General features: G+C 42.1%; 1 protein-coding gene across 1 annotated transcript; it reads right to left on the bottom strand.

Moving 5' to 3' along the window:
- Nucleotides 1-478: 478 nt before the first annotated feature.
- LOC146693381 (uncharacterized) lies at nt 479-2,118 on the bottom strand. Its single transcript, XM_085478651.1, has one exon. The coding sequence runs from the start codon at nt 2,030-2,032 to the stop codon at nt 479-481; it is 1,554 nt and encodes a 517-aa protein (XP_085334777.1). The 5' UTR covers nt 2,033-2,118.
- Nucleotides 2,119-19,492: the final 17,374 nt, after the last annotated feature.

Below are 19,492 nucleotides of genomic sequence, written 5' to 3'. Positions count from 1 at the left end.
GCGCTGCGAGCGGGCCTCTGAAGAAGCGGTAGCGTGACGTCACCCCTGTCTCCCGGAAGGAGTTGGGGCTCTCCCCCTCGGGAAGAGCGTGAGCTCCCCCCGCTGGGAACAAAGACAAATTGCAGTGATTTTCTTTTGTTTTTATTTTGAAACTGGGGGGACATTCTGCCCTTGGCAAACTGCCTGGCTGCAGAGATGCACGTTTTATTTCTTTTGTTACCCCCAAACCACAGTGAAGTGTCTGGTGACTCTGGGCAGTGCTTGGTGACACAGACAGTGTTTAGAAGTGTTTGGTGACACTGCGCCATTTGTCCACAAGTCTGTCCTCCCTGAACTGGAGGAGGAGACTGAGAGGGTGCTCCTGGTGAACTGGAAACTTCCGGAGACCCTGAACTTTGGAGTGATTTGGTTACCCCTTCTAACACCTTCCTTCTCTTTGGGGAAGAAAAGAGGGGTGACACAGAATGCTGCAGGTGTGCTAGGCTGACCGCTTCTTTTTCCCCTCTCCGGGGTGTGACGGCTTGTTCTTTGCAGCAACTGCTGCAAAGGAATGCTTGCCCCAAGGTCTTCGGTTCTCTACCTTGGCCTGGTGGGCACCCTGCTGGCCTCCTGCTCCTCTCTGCATTCTGACCCCACTCTGTCTCCCTCTCGCAGCTGCTGCTGTTGCTGCAAAGCCAGCTCTTGGCACCTGCTGGGGCTGAGAGTTAGGTTTTCTGGGTAAGCAGAGATTGAATGCTTCACCCTCCTGCTTTCTGCGGGTGCTTGTTTCTCTCATTCTCTCCAGGGCTGGGCCAAAGAGACCCTTGGTTGGGTCATAGGCTGCATCCATGACCTCAGCCTTCTGAGCATCACCCAGGCCTGACAGGTTTAGCCACAAGGCTCTCTCACCCGAGACTGCAAGGCCCATAACGCGACCACACCCTTGGACTGCTCCCCTGGAGGAGCGAAGAATGAGATCATTAACCACGCAGATTTCATCCCAGAGGGCTGGGTTCGGGGAACCCGAGTCAAGCTGACGGCCCATGTCTTCCAGAATTTCTGCCTGATATGCTGATAGCAGTGTGACTGCATTAAGCGAGCACACTGACTGTGCAGCATATTTGTATGTCCTTTGATAAATAGATGCCGTGAGGCGATCTATCTTGTTGGGCAAAGAAATGCTAGAAGAAGCTGAGATTGCCCTGCGGTTAGGGTGAAGGTGATACGCCACTGAAGGCTCCACTGCTGGGGGTTCAGTCAGCCCCAGTTCACCCATCCCCTGGATCTCAAGCTTAGAGCAGCCCTTGGTCGGAAGCTTGCTTTTAAAAGGGCTTGACCAATAGCGACTCATTTCTTTCATGCAGGCTGGGACTGCTGGCAGAAGCTGCTTTGATGGCGGCAAGGCTGGTGGGAGCCTCTTGCCGTCATACAAGTCACGTTCTGCCCCTTCGGCATCCTGGGCGGCTGGCCATGGGATGCCTAGCTTGGCAGCAGCCCGTTTACAGACCTCGTACAAATTGCTGTCCACCAGGGGTGCAACTTCAGCCCCACTCGGTGGCCTGGACTGCTGGGGAGGAAAGGTAGAGTCATCCTCCTGTTCCTCATCCATGTCCTCCAGGTTGAGGAGGTCGGAGTCGGCATCGCCCTCCGCGTCCTCGCCACCCGGCTTGCCCACGTTTTGATCGAGGAGGTCCTCGAACGATGGGGGCATGAGCGGGGACTCTTCTTCCATCATGTCCGCCCAGCTTGTGGAGGCTCGCGGATGACGGATATCGCTCGTAGCAGTAGCAGCCGACAGGCAGGGGTCCTGACTGTTCGTTACTGCTACTCTCAGCCTCCTTTCCAGGACTTTCTCTGGCATCAAAGCACAGTGTGGGCATCCCTGAGGGTCCGCCAGTGAAGCCTGAGCATGCTTGGCACCCATACAGACGATGCACATTGGATGAGGGTCCCTGCCCGAGATGGTGGCACCGCATGATGCGGGGCACGGGCGGGATGCAGCCTCTTTAGCCTTCGGCTCCGACCTTTTGGCGGGAGTAGGAGCCGTAGACATGGTTAGCGGAAAGGGGTGAGACTAGGCTACACCAGGCTCGTCTCGACACGTTAGCCCGTAAGTAGCTAGGACTAGCAGCGGGTGTTAAATCCGATCTAGTCGCGGCGGGAGTCAGCTCGTCATGACACGTTAGCTGCACTCCGCTAGCCAATATCGTTAGCAACTTAATGCTAACCGAACCCTACGTAGACCAACAAGTTAATGCTAGTGAGACGCTAATGTGGTTCGTGGCCTGCTAACAAGTTAATGCTAGCCGGACACTGAACGAACAGCTCGCCGTAACGCGTTAGCCCGAGTCACACAACGTCGGCTACCTCGCTAACTAAAACCAGGAACCGCTGGGACAGCTCGCCTGACGCGGTTGCTGTTCCACAGTGCAACTCTAAGTACGCTTCTTTCGAAGGACTTACTCAGCACGATCCAAACTGGAACCGGAAAAACTGCGTTCGGCGACGTACTCCTACACGGGACGCCTGAGAACTGTTAAGCAGCTAATCAAGTTAGCCTGGATGCGCTGAGGGAGCTCAAAGTAGTTTCTCACGGGAAGAAAGCGAGAATGAGTTAGGAGGAGCTGGTCGGCCGTGTTAGTACGAGGGGGCGGAGCCCTGAGCACGGCTCGACAGGTCTGTCATAGACAGACGTGGTGTCATTGGAGCTTCCGTAGTTGGTCACGCCGAGGCGATTCCCATAGTGAAACACCGAGCGAAGTTAGAAAAAGAACTCTAACTTTCAGCTCTTTCTATGGACTGCTACGTTCAAAAACAATGCTCTGGAAAAGTGTTAAACTCAGAATTTAAACTACATATCTTTACATTCATGGATGTGTATTCCACATTTGCATGTATGCATATATGAATTCTGCTACTGTAAATCATCTTGTTGTAAGCTACTACTTTGTTTATAAAACTTTTATTCTTCCTGCACCTTTGTCTTTTTGGGTGTGTGTGACAGACATGTAGCTCATGAAAAATTCTATTTTTGCTATATTTTGAATTATATATGGAACGAAGATACTGCTACATATACATATATAATGTTTTTCCTGCTTTCAAAACAACAAACCAAAACTAACAACCAGTTTCATCTGAAAGAAGACAAGCCCTGGATCTAAAAAGTGGTAAGATGGTTTGTTAGAGTGTTTGGAATTACCTGATAATGTGATGTGAGCAACATATAGCCTAACAAAAGGTATAGTAAATACATACAAATGTAACACTAGATGGGTTAAACCTGACGACACCTGAATAATAAATAGATAAATAAAAATAGATGTGTTGTCCTTTGGTGTACCCGTGTTGTACAGTGAAAAGCACTGGCTTGTGCAGTTTTAAACCTTGAACATGTCTTTTACAACGTAACTGTTTGCCTTTGTGAAAAGGAATAACTGCTCTCCTTTAAACTGCAAAATGCAGTTTGGTAGGCGGAGAAGAGACCTGACGTTAAAGATTCTTTAAACGAAAGAAAAAGAAAACAAAACAAGAAAACCGGCACATAGATTCTTCAAATGATCATGAGTTCATCTTTTCTGAATCAAAGTGTAAAACCTAATGGTCTGGTAAAAAAACAAAACAAAACATAGTTTTGTCGCCTTTATAGTAAAAACGTCTCTTAAAAACATGAATTTAAATCCATTAAACATCCGTGACGGAAAAATGATGGATTGCTTCTGTTTGGATTCCCACAGCTGTAAAACATGGTTAAATGTGAATTCTCATACGCTTTAAAGCTGGGATTGGTGTCGACAGTACTTTTTACGCAGCGTTACAAGGAAGTAAAGCCAATGTAAACATAACAAAGGGTAACAATCCCTTTCTGAGATTGGAAACTTGTCCACCTCTGTATATTTACTTGAGTTAATCTACATTTTGCCTCTTGTATCACATCCCCTTGAGTCATATCAAATTTAAAATACACCTTAGCAGATCACTTTTCCCTCCCACTCTATATATGTATCTATTATCGTTGAGGAAAGCTAAGAATAACATTCATGTCTCTGCTTTTTTCCCTCAAGTGTTAAATCAACAAGCCCTTACTGTTAGCACTACTGTATACATCTAGGGGCCTGCTCTGAACATTTGTTAAGGGAAGTCGGTGTGGGGAGAGTGTGTGTGCGTCGTGAATATGTGTCAGCAGGGCAGGAAATACCACACTTCATTGGCAATGAGTGCTGCTGATGGTTTGTTTGCCTGTTGCGAGTGTGCTTTTAAGGTTTGGGTATGTGAATGGTATAAAATTGGCCAGTGTGAATGTGCCTTTTCTAATGCACGTGTGAGTGCACGTCTGCGTTTGTGTGTGTGTGTGTTCTCCTCCAACAGCTGGCTGATCTTGCTTGTCACACACGCTGTTTCCTTGTAAATAAAAGTTTGAAGATGATTGATTATGGCGGCCTATTTCTCATGAATCCAGTTTTGTTTGTGTGTGGTACACAAGGCAGCGAGCAGCACGACGCTCCCATATTCTCTGCCACATATGGTGAAACCCCATGGCACATTACAACTATTCACATCCCATAAAAATCACTGCTGGGTAATTATACTTACATTTAAATCACTGCTCTTGACAAGTTGCTTGCCTAATCACTTTTTCTTTCATTCTTTTTTACATTTCCCGTCACTTGATTAAATTATTAATAATTAAATAATTTAACACCATGCATGTGGAACTTGTTCATTGATACACATGAACCTACCCATGATCTATTTATAATAGGTAACACTGGCAGGCTGTGTATCTGCTTAAAAGTCAACTTAAAGTGTACAAACCATGCTTCATCAACTAAATATGAGATTCAAAACATTTATTTATCCATAGTTTTTCCACATCATTTGTTCAATTTCCCATGAGTTACATTTTACAAAAATAATTACCATACATAACAAAATAGACAATGTTTGCAGGTGAGCAGAGAAAAAAAACTCTCTCAGAGAGGACTGTTTCTGTACATAATAAACAAAAACCTGAACATGTTAATATGCAGCCGCTACATGTTCGCTCAACGTATCCTGCAGCTATTCGAAAAAGATGTAAATAAGCAAAACCCCAAGTTTGTTTTATGGAAGCTCATTTCTGACACACAAAAAACAAAAAAATATTTTTAAAATAATAATAACCAAGCCAAACATTGGGGTTACAATCTCAAACTTTTAACTTTATAACTGGAAACAACAAATTATTTTCTCATCTTTGCGTTTTAAGTTAGCAATCCAAATTCAAAATCATATGACCCCCTATGAGCAAGCACTTTGGTGACAGTGGGAAGGAAAAACTCCCTTGAGACAGAGGTTAATAGCATGTACAATTCAATGCAGAGAGGTCTGTTAATACATAGTTAAGACAGGATAAAAGACATGCCGTGGAAGACATATGAATATAAATGTCCATCGTTGGATTAAATGTGGTAGCTGCTAATCTTTGAAGAGGTGAGCAAGACACCTGTTTGCTGAGCCGAGCCCATTCATGCAGTAGTAGATACAGCTATTTCACCGAGACTTGATATTGAGCTCATGTACGTCAAGATCTTATGGAAAATATTGTTAGTTAAAGGCTGTACAAATTTACATTTACACATCATTAAAAATGTCTCAAGGCTGCAGCTTAGAACTGAACAATTCATCAGATTCCAAAAGATGTTCACATGTTTTCCAAACGTTATCAACCCTAATGCATTTTTATAGCCTACTACAGTATGAGCATACTACTGTGCTACTACCATAGTATGCTTCAATTCAGTGGTAAATTATTACTCCAAACTACTCTGGACTGAGGTTCCACTGCACCAATGTTCTACTATCTCAACCACTACAGTAACTACAAACCATAAAATGCTCTGTAAAATTGGGATTTTCATTTATTGGCATGGCACAAATTTCAGAGGTTTTTTTGAATGACTGACTCCGAGAGTACAGGGTGACAGGTAACTGGCCAACAAAGCCGTCATATGTCGTGATGGTTTTGAGTTGGTGGAAGTGTCTGTGAATTGCACATGCACATACAAATCACTAAATCACTTAAAACTTTTATTATTAAGAGTAACTGCTAATGCTAACAACTAATTTCTCTGTTGTGATCACCACAAGGTGTTAACCTGCTGAAAAACAAACTGTAAATCCATTCAGTGTTGTATCACCTACCCTTTATTTTCCACACTATATTCCTTTATTTAAAGTCAAGTCTCCCCCAATTGCTGTCTTGCCTTTTATGTTTTTTTTCTGCCGGCATCAGAGCCCTCCATCAATCTCTCTTGTCTCCTTTCATCTGCTTCACTCTCCATCTGTGTTTGTCCTTCCATCTCACCGACAGCATCACTCTATAACTTCCTGACTGAACCTTGACCTCTGCCCATTTTGTAGCTGACAGAAGCCAGGCCTTGCTGTCATCGGCATCAGTCAGTATCTGTGCAAACATGCAAGTAATAAGTAGACTCCCATGTACGTCCGCAGCATCTTTGTGTTTTTATCCAATCTGATAAGAAGAAGAATCAACCTTTCCTCTCGTTGTTAACTGACACGTGCATGTTACAGAAAAGAATCAATATGTAATGCAAAATTCTCGGATACTTTCTCACTGATTAAAAATATATTTTTAAACATCATATACACATTTTTTTAAACAAACCTATTCTTTTTTTTCCCTACAACCCCAAAAGTGAGCAAGTTATTCCAGTCAAAGGAAAGCAAATTCATTCCACTTATTTAAAACACACCATGTCTTGTTGAAATATGTAATAGTGTCTTGTCAACACTGGCTTTTCCTCTGAGGTTGTTGAACCTCTGCTGAAAATGGCTCCTCTACAAGGAAGCCTTTATTTCTTGACCCAGAAGCTGACTTTTACTGCAGCAATGATAGATAGCTTAAAAAAAATTACATTGCTTTTAACCTTTGTTGTCTTTAAAAAACATCTAGACAGTGTAATTATCATTGTTTGTGACCAAGCCCACATGAATGAGAAAAATAGCAGCACAGCACAGATATGCCTTTCTGTCCTCACTGCAGTGGGTGGTCCTGCTGAGATCTTCACACTGCTTGGATTCACAGATTAGTGAAGCTTAATAGGAAATCTCCAGCCATGTATCCAAATCCTCTGACTAATTTTCTGAACTGTATTAAGAAATGGTCAGCTTACTTTTATAAGTCAGAGGAACTCTGTGATCATCCTGCATAGATTAGTAAGGGGTTGTCTACTCTGCTCCCTTAGATCTGTGTTGAGTCACAGAGACAACAGATCCTCTGTATACTTCAAAATGCAAAGTAATAACCCTCTCTACAACTGAACAGCAATCATGACAACAAATATTTAACTGTTCATATTTATGTATCTACTTTGTTAAACTTATGAAAAAGATTTAAAATTATGGAGTTAAAATCATGAAAAGTGCTTTGTGTGCCTAAAGTGAATGTGACGTGAATATATGAGTTCATTCATATATCTCTAACAGAAAGATTTAGATGTAACCAGAAATCCCTCCTAACCTCTTGCCACGACCTTCGAAACCATCAGAGTCGTTGTTGTCTGCATGGACCTGAGGTGTAGTTACATTTCTTGGGAGGTGCATGTCACGTTACCTTGAAGGATGGCATAGGCTTAAGAGGGTTTTCCATCTAGGTAGTAAATTACCACATAGATTTCCCCCTGAAGCTGACTGAAAATTATTATGGGTGCAAAGTTCTGCAGTTCCTTCTGTGGCCACATGGGGCTGGTTCCAAAAGTGAATCAATCCCCATAGGCTGATTTTACATTGTGGGCCACATACACCCCATTTTGATCTTAAGTGGACCAGAAAAAACTGCTCTTTCTGTGAGGTTCCCGTCATACCCTGAAAAGAACAAGTTTTATAATATAAGAAAAATATATAATATAAGAAAAAGACATGTAATTTCAATTGTGTTTTTCTACATGATAGCCTATATAGTTTATTAATACACAAGAATAATCAGTAAATGAATGATGTCCAGGGTTGCTGCTTTTCCAGGTGAACCCCAGACAAAAGGGTTTGTTGTTAAAGTAGTTATGTTTGGACAGTGAGCAACCTAACAGCAGCTAAAACTGTAGTGTCTAACTCAGCACCTCGCTGCAAGGATGTAGAAATGTACATCAGGGTGTAACGGTGCTATGTGCTGTTTTTGTGTGTGAGCTCCTACGTAGAGGAATCGACTCAACACTACTTTCCTCCTAGCATCAAGTTACATTTAAACTTTGGGTAAATGGTAAAAAAAAAACCAAAAAAACAACCCTATCGTGTTTGCAGTTTGCAGATCTATAAACATTACTTTACTTTGTTGACCTTTCTGGCATGTTTTCCTACAAGAACATCTGTTTTCAGAAAAATATAGCAGATGTTCTTGTGCAAAAGAAAAACACACAGTCCTGGGTCTGGGTCCTGTATGTAAAATGTATACACACTTTTGTCTAGTAGTATAGGCGATGTCCACTTGTTCCAACAACCCAAATAAGATGCCTAACCTAACAAGAATATGTATTATCTCTGACAAGAAAACAGATCCCAGTTCTTCCAAAAACGTCATCCCGTAAAATACTAAAAGACTCTAAATGTCCTTAGCACGCACTAAGCCTGATTTATTCCTTATGTTAAGGAGGAATACTCACTTTTAGCAGGCTTTCTCTTGTTAAAACTACAGCAAACCTCAGAGGTGCTTAATCTTTGCACCAGTTGTTTGGACAGGCCTCAGCCCCACACTGTGTGCTCCTTTTGTGCCGTCCTACTGGACACCGGAATACATTAAAGCAAGACACGAGAAAACTCAGAGGAAATGTCAAGAATAGGCCACACGATCGGGCTGCAGGAAGCTGGGTATGTGTGTAATTACATACACATTAATGGGCAGGAATGGAAAACCAAAATCTCAAGACAAAGTAAAACAGTTAGTGTGATCAATTGTTAAAGATAGATTGCATCAGGAAATATGCCTCCTAAAATCAAGCCTTCTTGATTGCACTGAGGAAGGACAATCAGACCCAGACAATGTACCCCCCTGTCACAAGCAGCAACACGCATCCTGAAGCACTCGTCACATCCCAGTAAGAGCAGACTGGCAGAGGAAGACCAAGCATGCTCACTTTCCAAGTACAGTCAGATAATAATCTAAATTGGCAGACTGGCGGCATGAAAAATAAGCCAACGTTCTGGAGTCAAGTGTTCCAGCTTGGAGAGACATAAAGTGACTCCTGAGTGCACCACGCTTCTCTGCGCTCTCATTTTCCTTTAACGCTCTCTTTCCCTTTCTAACTCTGAACATGACAAGTATGTGCACGCACAGTTCGGGTCATGCGCAGTGACACATGCAAATAGGAACGTTCTCGAGTCGTGGTTTTCAGCACCTAATGGCAGAAATAGGGAGTGTCTGAAAGGAAACAAGACTGATCTGCTGCCATGTATGTATGAGCGAGACAGGAAACTGCCAAAGGCTCCAATTTGGAGAGACATAAAGTATAAACTTCTCCATAGAAGAATCCCAAATACCCCCCCTTTTCTTCCTCGCTCCATCGCCATCTGCTTCACTAAACAGACGTCCTTGCCCACACACACACAGGGATACAAGCACACAGTTACATAAAAGTAACTGTGTGCTTGTATTTGGGATCATATGAGGACTAAATATGGCTAAAAATGATGCTCTTGCTAATACAGCAATACGCTGTAGAAACACGTGTATGTGTCTGTGCATACGCCTCTTATAGGCTGACATGTATAGCTATAAACCCCGCTTATGCGCTTTAAATAGAGTGTTTTATGTTTCAGCCTGTCAGGGTCAGAGCACACAGAATTACGGGCTGTCGCTACAACATGTCATCTGTATGTGTGTTTGTGCGCACAGACGGATGTGGATTGCATTAAAATTAGCCGTAGCGATGATGCTGTTCATGATGATGGATTGTGGAGATGCACTAAGGGAAAGTCTGGCAGGGAGAGTGAACTGAGAGCGAGAGAGAAATGGAGACAAAGAGAAAGTGAGAAGCTTTCTCTTTGGACTCAGGAACGTCTCCTGTCTGCACCTCACTGTCTGATTGTCCATCTGTCGGTGCTTCGTCCAATCAACAGCCCGGCCCTGCATTCATCCAAAGGGCTGGTCATCAACCCCTTCTGGACATGTAGTTATTACTCTGGGTGTAAAAGAGAAAAAAAAAGACTGGAAAGCCGGGTTGTAATCATATAGGTGTTTTGGGGGTTGGCCTCCACTCACATGGGCTCACAAATACACACAGACACACACACACAGGCTGCTACACACACACTTAACATTAAAGAGTGAGCAAAGCCTGGAAGAGCTGCCTGTGATTGCCCATCAGGAAATAGTGCTGTGGTGGAGTTTTTACATTTCAGACTGAGCTCTTTCTCCTTTGGTTTTCTCTCTCTGCAGCCTATTTAGGGGTTTATGGCAAAATTGCCCCATGTTACTGGGAAGCTTTTGTTGTGGGACACTGCTTTACAGAGTCGTAACAGACGAGCTGAATAGAATTTGTTTCATCTTCATGTCTGTCTTCAAGATTTGAAGGGTTGTTTAATTGATGAAACAATATAGTAAATACTTTATATCCTTGTCATAAATTTTAAAAGTCCTGTTGAAAGGTCTCCCTTTAGCTTTTGGCCAGACTGAAATTGCTGCGCCATGTGGATGGTTTTGAAAGCATTTCTTTCTCTTTGTGTCTTTATGGAACATTTATGTCTCCAACTGGGAGAATATTTTATTTTAAGTGGCTACTATATATCTGAAAAACATTTTTAATTTAGCAATAACTGGGGGTAAAAACTCCAACAAAATTTCATGCTTTAAAAAAAATTATTCTTCAGAAGAGTAAGTTAATTAAACCTGGAACAACTTTCACCTGGCTTAGTAATTACTGTAAGGCAGCTGGGAATGAAAAAATCAGAAGCACACATGAAACAATAACAGGAGTATTTCTTAAATTCTGAAACACAACCACATGGTTAAAGGCAACAACAAAAATCCCCTCGTCAGTTTAGGAATTATTAAAAGTATTTTAGCTACTTACTTACTAAAATGAATGATTTCTGATATTTAGATAAACACGGAATTTACGACTAGCTTTTCAGTGAGTTAACTATAGCTATATTTAGCATTCACTGATATATAATTTAAATAATGTTTTTCTTTTCCCTTATAATTAATTTTAAGTAAAGGTTAGCGTAATTTAATGTCAGATCCCAGTTAAAGAGCTAAAAAAAAGGGTTTACTTTTTATGATATATCACGTTTAGCATAACATACCAGCTGTAAAATATTATTCTCTTGTTTGGTCCATGCAAAGTCTGCGATATAAACAGAAAGGTTAATCCCTGAGTGGCAGCAAATGTTAAATCTGTTAAATCCAGAATTGTATTCAAAATCCTGCTCCTCACATACAAGGTCTTAAATAATCAGGCCCCATCTTATCTTAATGACCTTATAGTAACGTATCACCCCATTAGAGCACTTCGCTCTCGCACTGCAGGCTTACTTGTTGTTCCTAGAGTAATAAAAGTAGAATGGGAGGCAGAGCCTTCAGCTTTCAGGCCCCTCTTCTGTGGAACCAGCTTCCAGTTTGGATTCGGGAGACAGACAAGGTTCAAGGTTCAAGGTTCTCTATTATTTGTCACATGCATAGTTATACAAGTATAACACACAGTGAAATGTAGCCTGACACGCTCCTCGACATGTGCAAAAATGGGGGGGGGGTGTAGAGGAAGAACATTATTTATATATATATATATATATATATATATATATATACACATATAGTATATACACTGGGTGAATGTGCAGTAGTAGCGGCAAGCAGGTGAATTCTGTTCATTAATATGAATAGATATCTGACTATTTTACAGGATAGACAATATAAACATATTTAAAATTAAAGGAATTGAAATGTACATTGTGCCTTGGTTTAGTGTCTGGAAGAGTCCTGTCTCAGTCAATTATAGATGATGTGAGAGGGCGGGTGTGTGTGTTTAGGGCACGGATGGCTTGGGGATAGAAGCTCCTCTTGAGTCTCTCTGTCCTTGCCCGGAAGATGCGGAACCTTCTACCAGATTGCAGAAGTTGGAACAGTTTGTTGCCAGGATGGGACGGGTCCTTCAGTATCTGCGCTGCTCTAGTCCGGCATCTCCTGGTGTAGGTGTCCTGAAGCGGGGGGAGAGCAATCCTGCAGCAGCGTTCTGCTGTACGGATCACTCTCTGGAGAGCTTTTTGGTCCTTCACACTATCCCTACTTTTATGATTAGGCTTAAAACTTCCCTTTTTGCAAAAGCTTATAGTTAGGGCTGGACCAGGTGACCCTGAATCCTCCCTTAGTTATGCTGCAATAGGTGTAGCTGCTGGGGGATTCCCGTCATACCCTAAATATTTCTTTTTCATCGCCTTTCTCACTCAACATGTGTTAATAGACCTCTCTGCATTGAATCATATCTGTTATTAACCTCTGTCTCTCTTCCACAGCATGTCTTTTATCCTGTCTTCCTTCTCTCACCCCAACCGGTCGCAGCAGATGGCCGCCCCTCCTTGAGCCTGGTTCTGCCGGAGGTTTCTTCCTGTTAAAAGGGAGTTTTTCCTTCCCACTGTCGCCAAAGTGCTGATCATAGAGGGTCATATGATTGTTGGGTTTTTTCTCTGTATGTGTTATTGTAGGGTCTACCTTACAATATAAAGCACCTTGAGGCGACTGTTGTATATGTACAAAATATATCACCTTAGTTTTGGCATGGTCTACGTTCCCAGGTACACGTAATCAGGAATTTAATATTTTCAATGTCATTCCTAGTATTTAAGAACCCAAGGAGAATTCTATAAGTCCATAAGTTATCTCTTATCTGTTTTTTACACTCTCGTTGTTCTTACTTCTAATCATAAATACTTGACAAATACTACATGTTTTCCTCAATAGTTGACAGAGAATTAGGAGAAGATATTAGTCTTTATAAGAAAGAGTAAAAAAGCACACCATATTAAGGGTGGCTATTGAGTGACTAAAATTCAAACAATGTAGGCCTGATTGCAATAACAATTAACACTATGGCTCATTTAATTACTGACATACGTCAAATTTGATTATTCACATTTTGAACTAAACTTCTTGCGACACAATTACCGGATCATACTCTTCCATTACTGAGCTGCTCCGCCCATTAAAAGAAAGTTAAAACTCAGTTTAAAATGGAATATAGAAACAAAGTGAGACACAGTTAAAGAAAAAGAAAAACAAACCACTGTAGAGGAAGCATGATGACAGGGTAAACGAGTGGGGAAAAAGAAGGGGAGTGTGATAGATTAATAATGTGGCTGATGGCCCTCAGGCTGAGAGAGCGCGGAGGGGAAAAAAGAGACAAACACGGATGGAGAGAAAACCACCGAAAGAACTGATGAGAAGAGAAAATGAGCAAGGGGAGGAAAACAGAAATAGAAGACACGAATAGTATTTCCATCATTTCCTTCCCATTCACGCTCCAGCGCAGACCTGGGCCTCTGACAGGGTGACTCGACGGCACTGCTGAAAACACCCACTCCCACAATCAGCGGCAAAGGAAAACAGCTCTGCCAATTTGTTACCTGACTCGCCGCGGCAACTCGTAGCCCTGCTTTACTGCATGCTGCAAACTGCTTTTTAACAAGCCCGCAGGGTGATGAAGTGAGAAGTGTGTGTGTGGTGGTTAGTCTGTGTGTTTTGTTGAGGACAGGGGAACGCATCTGGTTTTGCTTGCCATTTTTTATCAGATACAAGTGTAACGCACACACTGTAATAGTGAGTCGCTCATGCATGCGTGTGTGTATGTCTTGTTTCTCTCTAATTGCCCGGGCTTGTCTTAAGGGAATCTGATAGTTGACCCTGTTGGCCATTTAATGTCACTGATCCTTTTACACTTCCTGGAGCTGCCACAATAACCGTTTGAACTCCTTCACGAACACACACATACACACACACATAGGTTCCCACTCATTTAAAAAATAAAGCTCCACAGCACTTGTAAGATCTTTATCTCCACTTTGAATGAAGGATGGTGCAGGAGGGCAATTTGAGGGATGAACAGATAAACGAGGGGTGGAACAAAAACCAAAAGGAGGAGGAGGAGAAGGAGGGTGAAATCTCTATCTTCTGCATTACTCACGAGTGAAATATGCGCGTCGGCTGGCGTGAGAGACCGAGGGAGCTAACGAGGCGAATCGCTGACCAGTGCCAACGCTCGGGCCTTTTAGTTCAGATGAAATTAAATTACTCCCCTGTCTTTTTTTCTTTTGTTGTTTAATACCCTTGTATAGTCAGTGTGTATAAATTTTGTCGGTGACGTGACACACTCGGCCCGTATCTTGTATTTCGATCCGCCTCGCTCCAAGGCCGTAAACCTGAGATGATAGTCTGTTCTCCCTTTCTTCTTTCCTCTTTGTCCTTTTCTGATACAAGTTGTTGCTGCTGGCAGCTCTGATTTGAGTCGTGTCTGCCAAGAAGTAGACAGTGTGTTGAAATCTTTTGAGGACAGCTATGACAGTTTCTTTTTCCATGTACAAAATTAGCACGTCAGCAGTAACTGTGAAGTTTTATGGAATTTTTTGCGAGTTTTTTTTTTACCAGCTATGAAGTGTTTATAATAAGTGAATATATTTTAAAAAAGGGTCAATATTATGGGGAAGAAGTTGGCCTAGGGCAGAAGAAAATGGAGAGCAGAATCAGAAAGGCACCTTTGCCAGAGATGGAGCCTGAAGCAGACATTAACCTTGACTCAAGCATTATCAATGTGTGGTCTTTCTTACAGTTTGCGACCATTGTCAAGTCATATGTTTCAGCAGAATGAATGCGGTGCTACTCAAACAGCTGTTAAAGGTCTAGTCTATTGCTCCAAGAGATTAAATACTACAGTAAATAGCCTAGAGGGTTACAGAAAGAAAAGTAGTATACTACTTTTCTTTCTGTCAATCAGTGGATCACAGACTCCCACTCGAAGGGCTGGGGAATGTGGACCTCCCACATCTAATGAATAGGTTACCAGGTCTGTGTGATAAAACCAGCCTAATATTTTTGGGGGGAGGGGTTTTATTTGTTTTGTTTTTTTTAATTTATACTCATTCTTGTCCATTCGTTTCTTTTTCTTATCCAATTCAGGGTCTCAGGTAGCAGCAATAGCGAGAGGCAGGGTAAACCCCGGACAGGTTGCCAGCGTGTTACAGGGCTAACACAGAGAGACAGAAAACCATTCACACCCACACCTATGGGCAATTAAGAATAATCAGTTAACCTAACCCCACTAACTTCATGTCTTTGGGAGGAAGTGTGAGTGCTACAGAATGGCCTCTGATGGATTCAAACCCAAGACTGTCTTGCAACAGTTCGAGTCGCTGTGCCATCGTGCTGCCCGTCATGTCATCTTCATTCAAAGCCAGGCAGGAGCCTTCAGGTTGAGCACAGACTGCCAAAAGCTGGAGTTTCCTTAATGGCCACTGGATTCAAAATTGATTAAGGCCCCATGAGCTTCCATGTTAATTTTCCCAACTGCATTAAAAAGGATGTGTACAAGCTTTTACATCCTTTTTCTGTTCTATAATGAATTACTCCCTTCATAAAAACTAAAAAGTACGTTTTTTAAAAAAAATAAATAAATAAATAATTGTTTGCAGAGTTTATGAATGCAACAGGCTAACCAAGCTTGGTAGCTAGATGATAAATTAGGACTCCACCCTCTTCTCCAAGTATAGTAACATAGTCTGACATAAAATCGATGGGATTATAATAGGTTAAAACAGTAGGTCATAAATATTTCCAACTATCATTTACCTAATAGATTTATTAATAATAGAATAATAATACATTTTAGCTTCCATCCTGTAACTATGCTACAGCTGGATAGGTTAGCTTATAAACAGGAAGAAACAGTTAGCCAGGCTGTGTTCCAAACTAACAATGCCAGTATATTTGGATAGAGCTAGACTAAGTGGTATATTAAGCTAAACTTTGGATATTTTGTCTTCACAACAGAACAAAGGTATTTCCAAAATAAAGTCAAAGTTAATTTACTGATATTAGTTGGCCGAGGTGGAACTGACAGCTCTGACTGCGCTCTAGTTTCAGAGTCAAACACATGCACAACAATTTACATTCCCACATCCTTCCAAATATATGCAGTATAATTACCATTGTTCCAGCCAGATGCTGATAACCACATGAACTTTATTTCTGGAGAACATTGGGAAACACTTTTGCATCAAGCCTATAGATTCCCTGTAGATTGAACTGCAATTAACGCAATAAAAACAAACAGTTCCCTGTTGAGCACGAGGGCTGTTTTCATTTTTCTGACCACTTCTTTCTTCTTCAGGTTTTTCCTTTTTCACTGAACCCCTATAAAATGTTATATATGTCTCCTCATGTCTGCGTGGTCACATCCTGTTGGCGTAGACATTTTACCAATGGCTGACGGAGAAACTGCTCCGAACCAGCTGAACGAGCGAGGTGAAGGGTCAGCTCTAATAACAGCTGCAGGGGAAAGAAATGAATAAAGCAGCAGGCCTGTGAGGAAAACCAGCAGGCTGTTATTGGGCTTTGTGGTTTTTAGCTGTCCACCATTTTTTTGAGAGGGGACAATTGCTTTTCAAAATGTCGGCTTCAAATTCTCTCAACAATTGGTTGCAAAATCCTGAGAACTCGGCGCTGGCAAGTAGACATCTGCTCGTCGGTGCTGCCAATTCATGTAAACGAGCTAACGTTCTTTTATGTAACATGTCAGGCCTCTGAGAGAATTTTTAGTATCAGCCTCATTTCTAAGTGGATTTGATTGGCAGGGGCTGAGTGAGCAGGCCCTGTGTGCAGGTCCTGGAGCCCTTTTTTTTCTGTTAGCTTGCTTGTGGCTGAGAGTGGCTGGTAAGTAGTGATTACTGGACTTGGCCTGAGCAGCGGCTGTAGTAGAGTGAAATGTGGCAATGTGGCCCTGGAGAGCCCACACTTAATGACATAAGGAAACACCGCCCAGGTTCACCCACAGCGCAGTGTCTGGAGCGTGTGTGGGTGTAACACAGAGAAAGGGAAAGAGAGGAAAGTGGCTGAAAATAGGGTACAAAGAGGCAACCGTGTGTTTACACATGTTATGACTACAACAAATACATTCTAGTCTACGGACACTGCTTATGGTACATGTTGTACATGTTTAGCAGCTGCACAAAGCAGTAGGTGTGTGCTAGAATTTGTTTATTCTAGTTGTATCAGTTTCCTCGCCTACGTAATTGCTTTGGTCTGATGTAACACAGTACAATAATAATACATTCTCTTGTTGCATGGGGAGTAAGTGCATGGGCATGGTTAAAGTCAATATTATCACAGACATACTTGCTAATAAACTTCTTCTGCTGGACCCACAAACATCAAGGTCTTGTGGAAAAAGGTGTTCACTGACATAAATGTAAGAAAAAGGAGTAATGTGAGGTTGTTTTAATTCTTCTAGCACATGAAGCAAGACAAACAGCATCCTCTATTCCAAGTTAGTTATTAACTTGGGTTTGAAAAGTGGAGGGTTATGTGCCTTTAAGTCTGCATAACCCTCTAAGCCTAACCCAGCAGCATTCCTGATAGCCAGCAGGGGGTTACTACAGTGGATGCAGTACAATTTCTGATCTATCAAATGCTATTGTCAAAATTAGCCTCAGTTTCATTGGTCTCGTCACTCAATAAACAATTTTCTGATGAGTTTATGGACACAGTCACCAGTTTGAAGACATTGACTCAGTGACTGCAAAGTGCCTAAAAAAGATCATCAGTCCTTTGCAGTTCTTATGAAGTGTGTTTGACTTTCCCCAACCATGGTGCTGTGAATTATGGACAAACATCTCCACTCATCTGATCAAAGGACATTGTTCCAGAAGTGTAGCCCTTTGTTCAGATCCCATCTAAGCCATGCTGACACATTCCTTTTAGAGAGAAGAGGCTTTTTTTTCTGGCAACCCTTCAAAATAAGGCATACTTCCTTTTGTTTTTTTTATGTACTCTCATGAACTTTAGTATTTGTTAACTGAGGCATGTGGAGTCTGAGATATAGCTATGAAAGCAGTAATGGTCATTTTTCACTAACATTTCTTTGTTTATATAGTTTAATACGTCATTTTTTTATTATTATTATGTCCTGCTACCTCAACTCTTAGTATTTAAAGAGAGTTTACTTTCCCTTTACCATAACTGTACACAACTAACATGCTGTTAACTGTGCTGATAACCACAGCTTTAGTGTGGAGAATAATACAGTTCGCCATACACTCTGAAACCCGTGTGTGTTACAGATGTGGGCTGTGATTGACTTTGCATGTCTGGAGCTGTCGTTCCCTCTTAACCACGTTGTTCCTTTAAGCCTGCCTGGCTTTTTTAATGATCGGAAAGAAGCACTTAAAAAGCAATGTGAGCGAGCAATTAACATTAACAAAATATAATCCTAATGGTTTTTGGCTTCATTAAACTTTGCAGAAAGTTAGCCATGTCACAAGTGTTTTATTGTACTTATTTCTTACCTTTTTTAAAAAAAAAAATATGTATATATAAAATTAAGTCTTTTTTTCCATCCCTGTTCTACATTTTATCCAGTGTCTCCATGCCAGGGTTTTCTTCTGATGGTCCAGAGCAAGAGAATGCCCTTGGGTAAGCATTATCAGTATTGCTGTAAAGCAGATGCACCGACAGCAAAAAAAAAACAAGAGTGAAAGAGAAAAGGAATGAGAGGTACAGAGCATGATTCCACTATCCCCTCCCCAACCTGCTCCCTCTTGCCACCACCTGTCTCCCAGCATGTACGGGAGGCCTCGGGGACTGTTGAGGCAGAGGAGGAGGAGGAGTGTTTTCTTTTCGGGGAAGGAAAGAGGATCGATATCTCTCGTAATCGTCCTCGCCACGTTGACATTTCTCTGCCTCTCCTCAGAGGCCGTTTAAGCGTCAGATGAATAAAGCTGTCACAGCCCATTCCACCCTTTCGTCCTCTAAAACCCCTGCATCCCTGGCAGTCTGCCCTCACCTACCTCCATCAGACAGTTGCGCCATTGGCTTGGGCGGCCACAGACGGTGACTAATGGAGCTTCGCTATTGGTCGAGTCTGACGTGAGGGCTGATAGATTGCATCCGTTGATTGGTCCCTGCTAATTAGAGACCTTTTGAGACAGGGTGATGGATGGGTTAGCGCCGCCCGGTTCCCTCCCTTCCGCCCTCCGTTACGAGCTGCTCAAAGCGATTTGTCTCAGGATGCTTTCTGGTTGTGTTTGCCACTAATTAAAAGTACCTAATCAAATGATCAACATTGACATGTCTATAGGGAGGTAGTTCCACAGTATCTTTGCTTTCCAGGCTCTTCTAAACAGGCGTGCAACATTAATTGGATTTAGCCTGACGCAATGTTTTGCAATGACCGCCATCTGCCCTCTCAGAAGTTCCAGAGGTTGTATCTCACATATCTTCATGTCCAATATAATGTTGTTGAATATGTATCTAGCATAA

The sequence above is a fragment of the Copadichromis virginalis genome, linkage group LG14 (assembly GCF_057382275.1).
Source record: "Copadichromis virginalis isolate Kocher_CV1m ecotype Utaka linkage group LG14, C_Virginalis_male_GT1.1, whole genome shotgun sequence".
Classification (NCBI taxonomy): domain Eukaryota; kingdom Metazoa; phylum Chordata; class Actinopteri; order Cichliformes; family Cichlidae; genus Copadichromis; species Copadichromis virginalis.
Note: the sequence above shows the minus strand (reverse complement) of the source record. Positions and strands in the feature narration are given on the sequence as shown.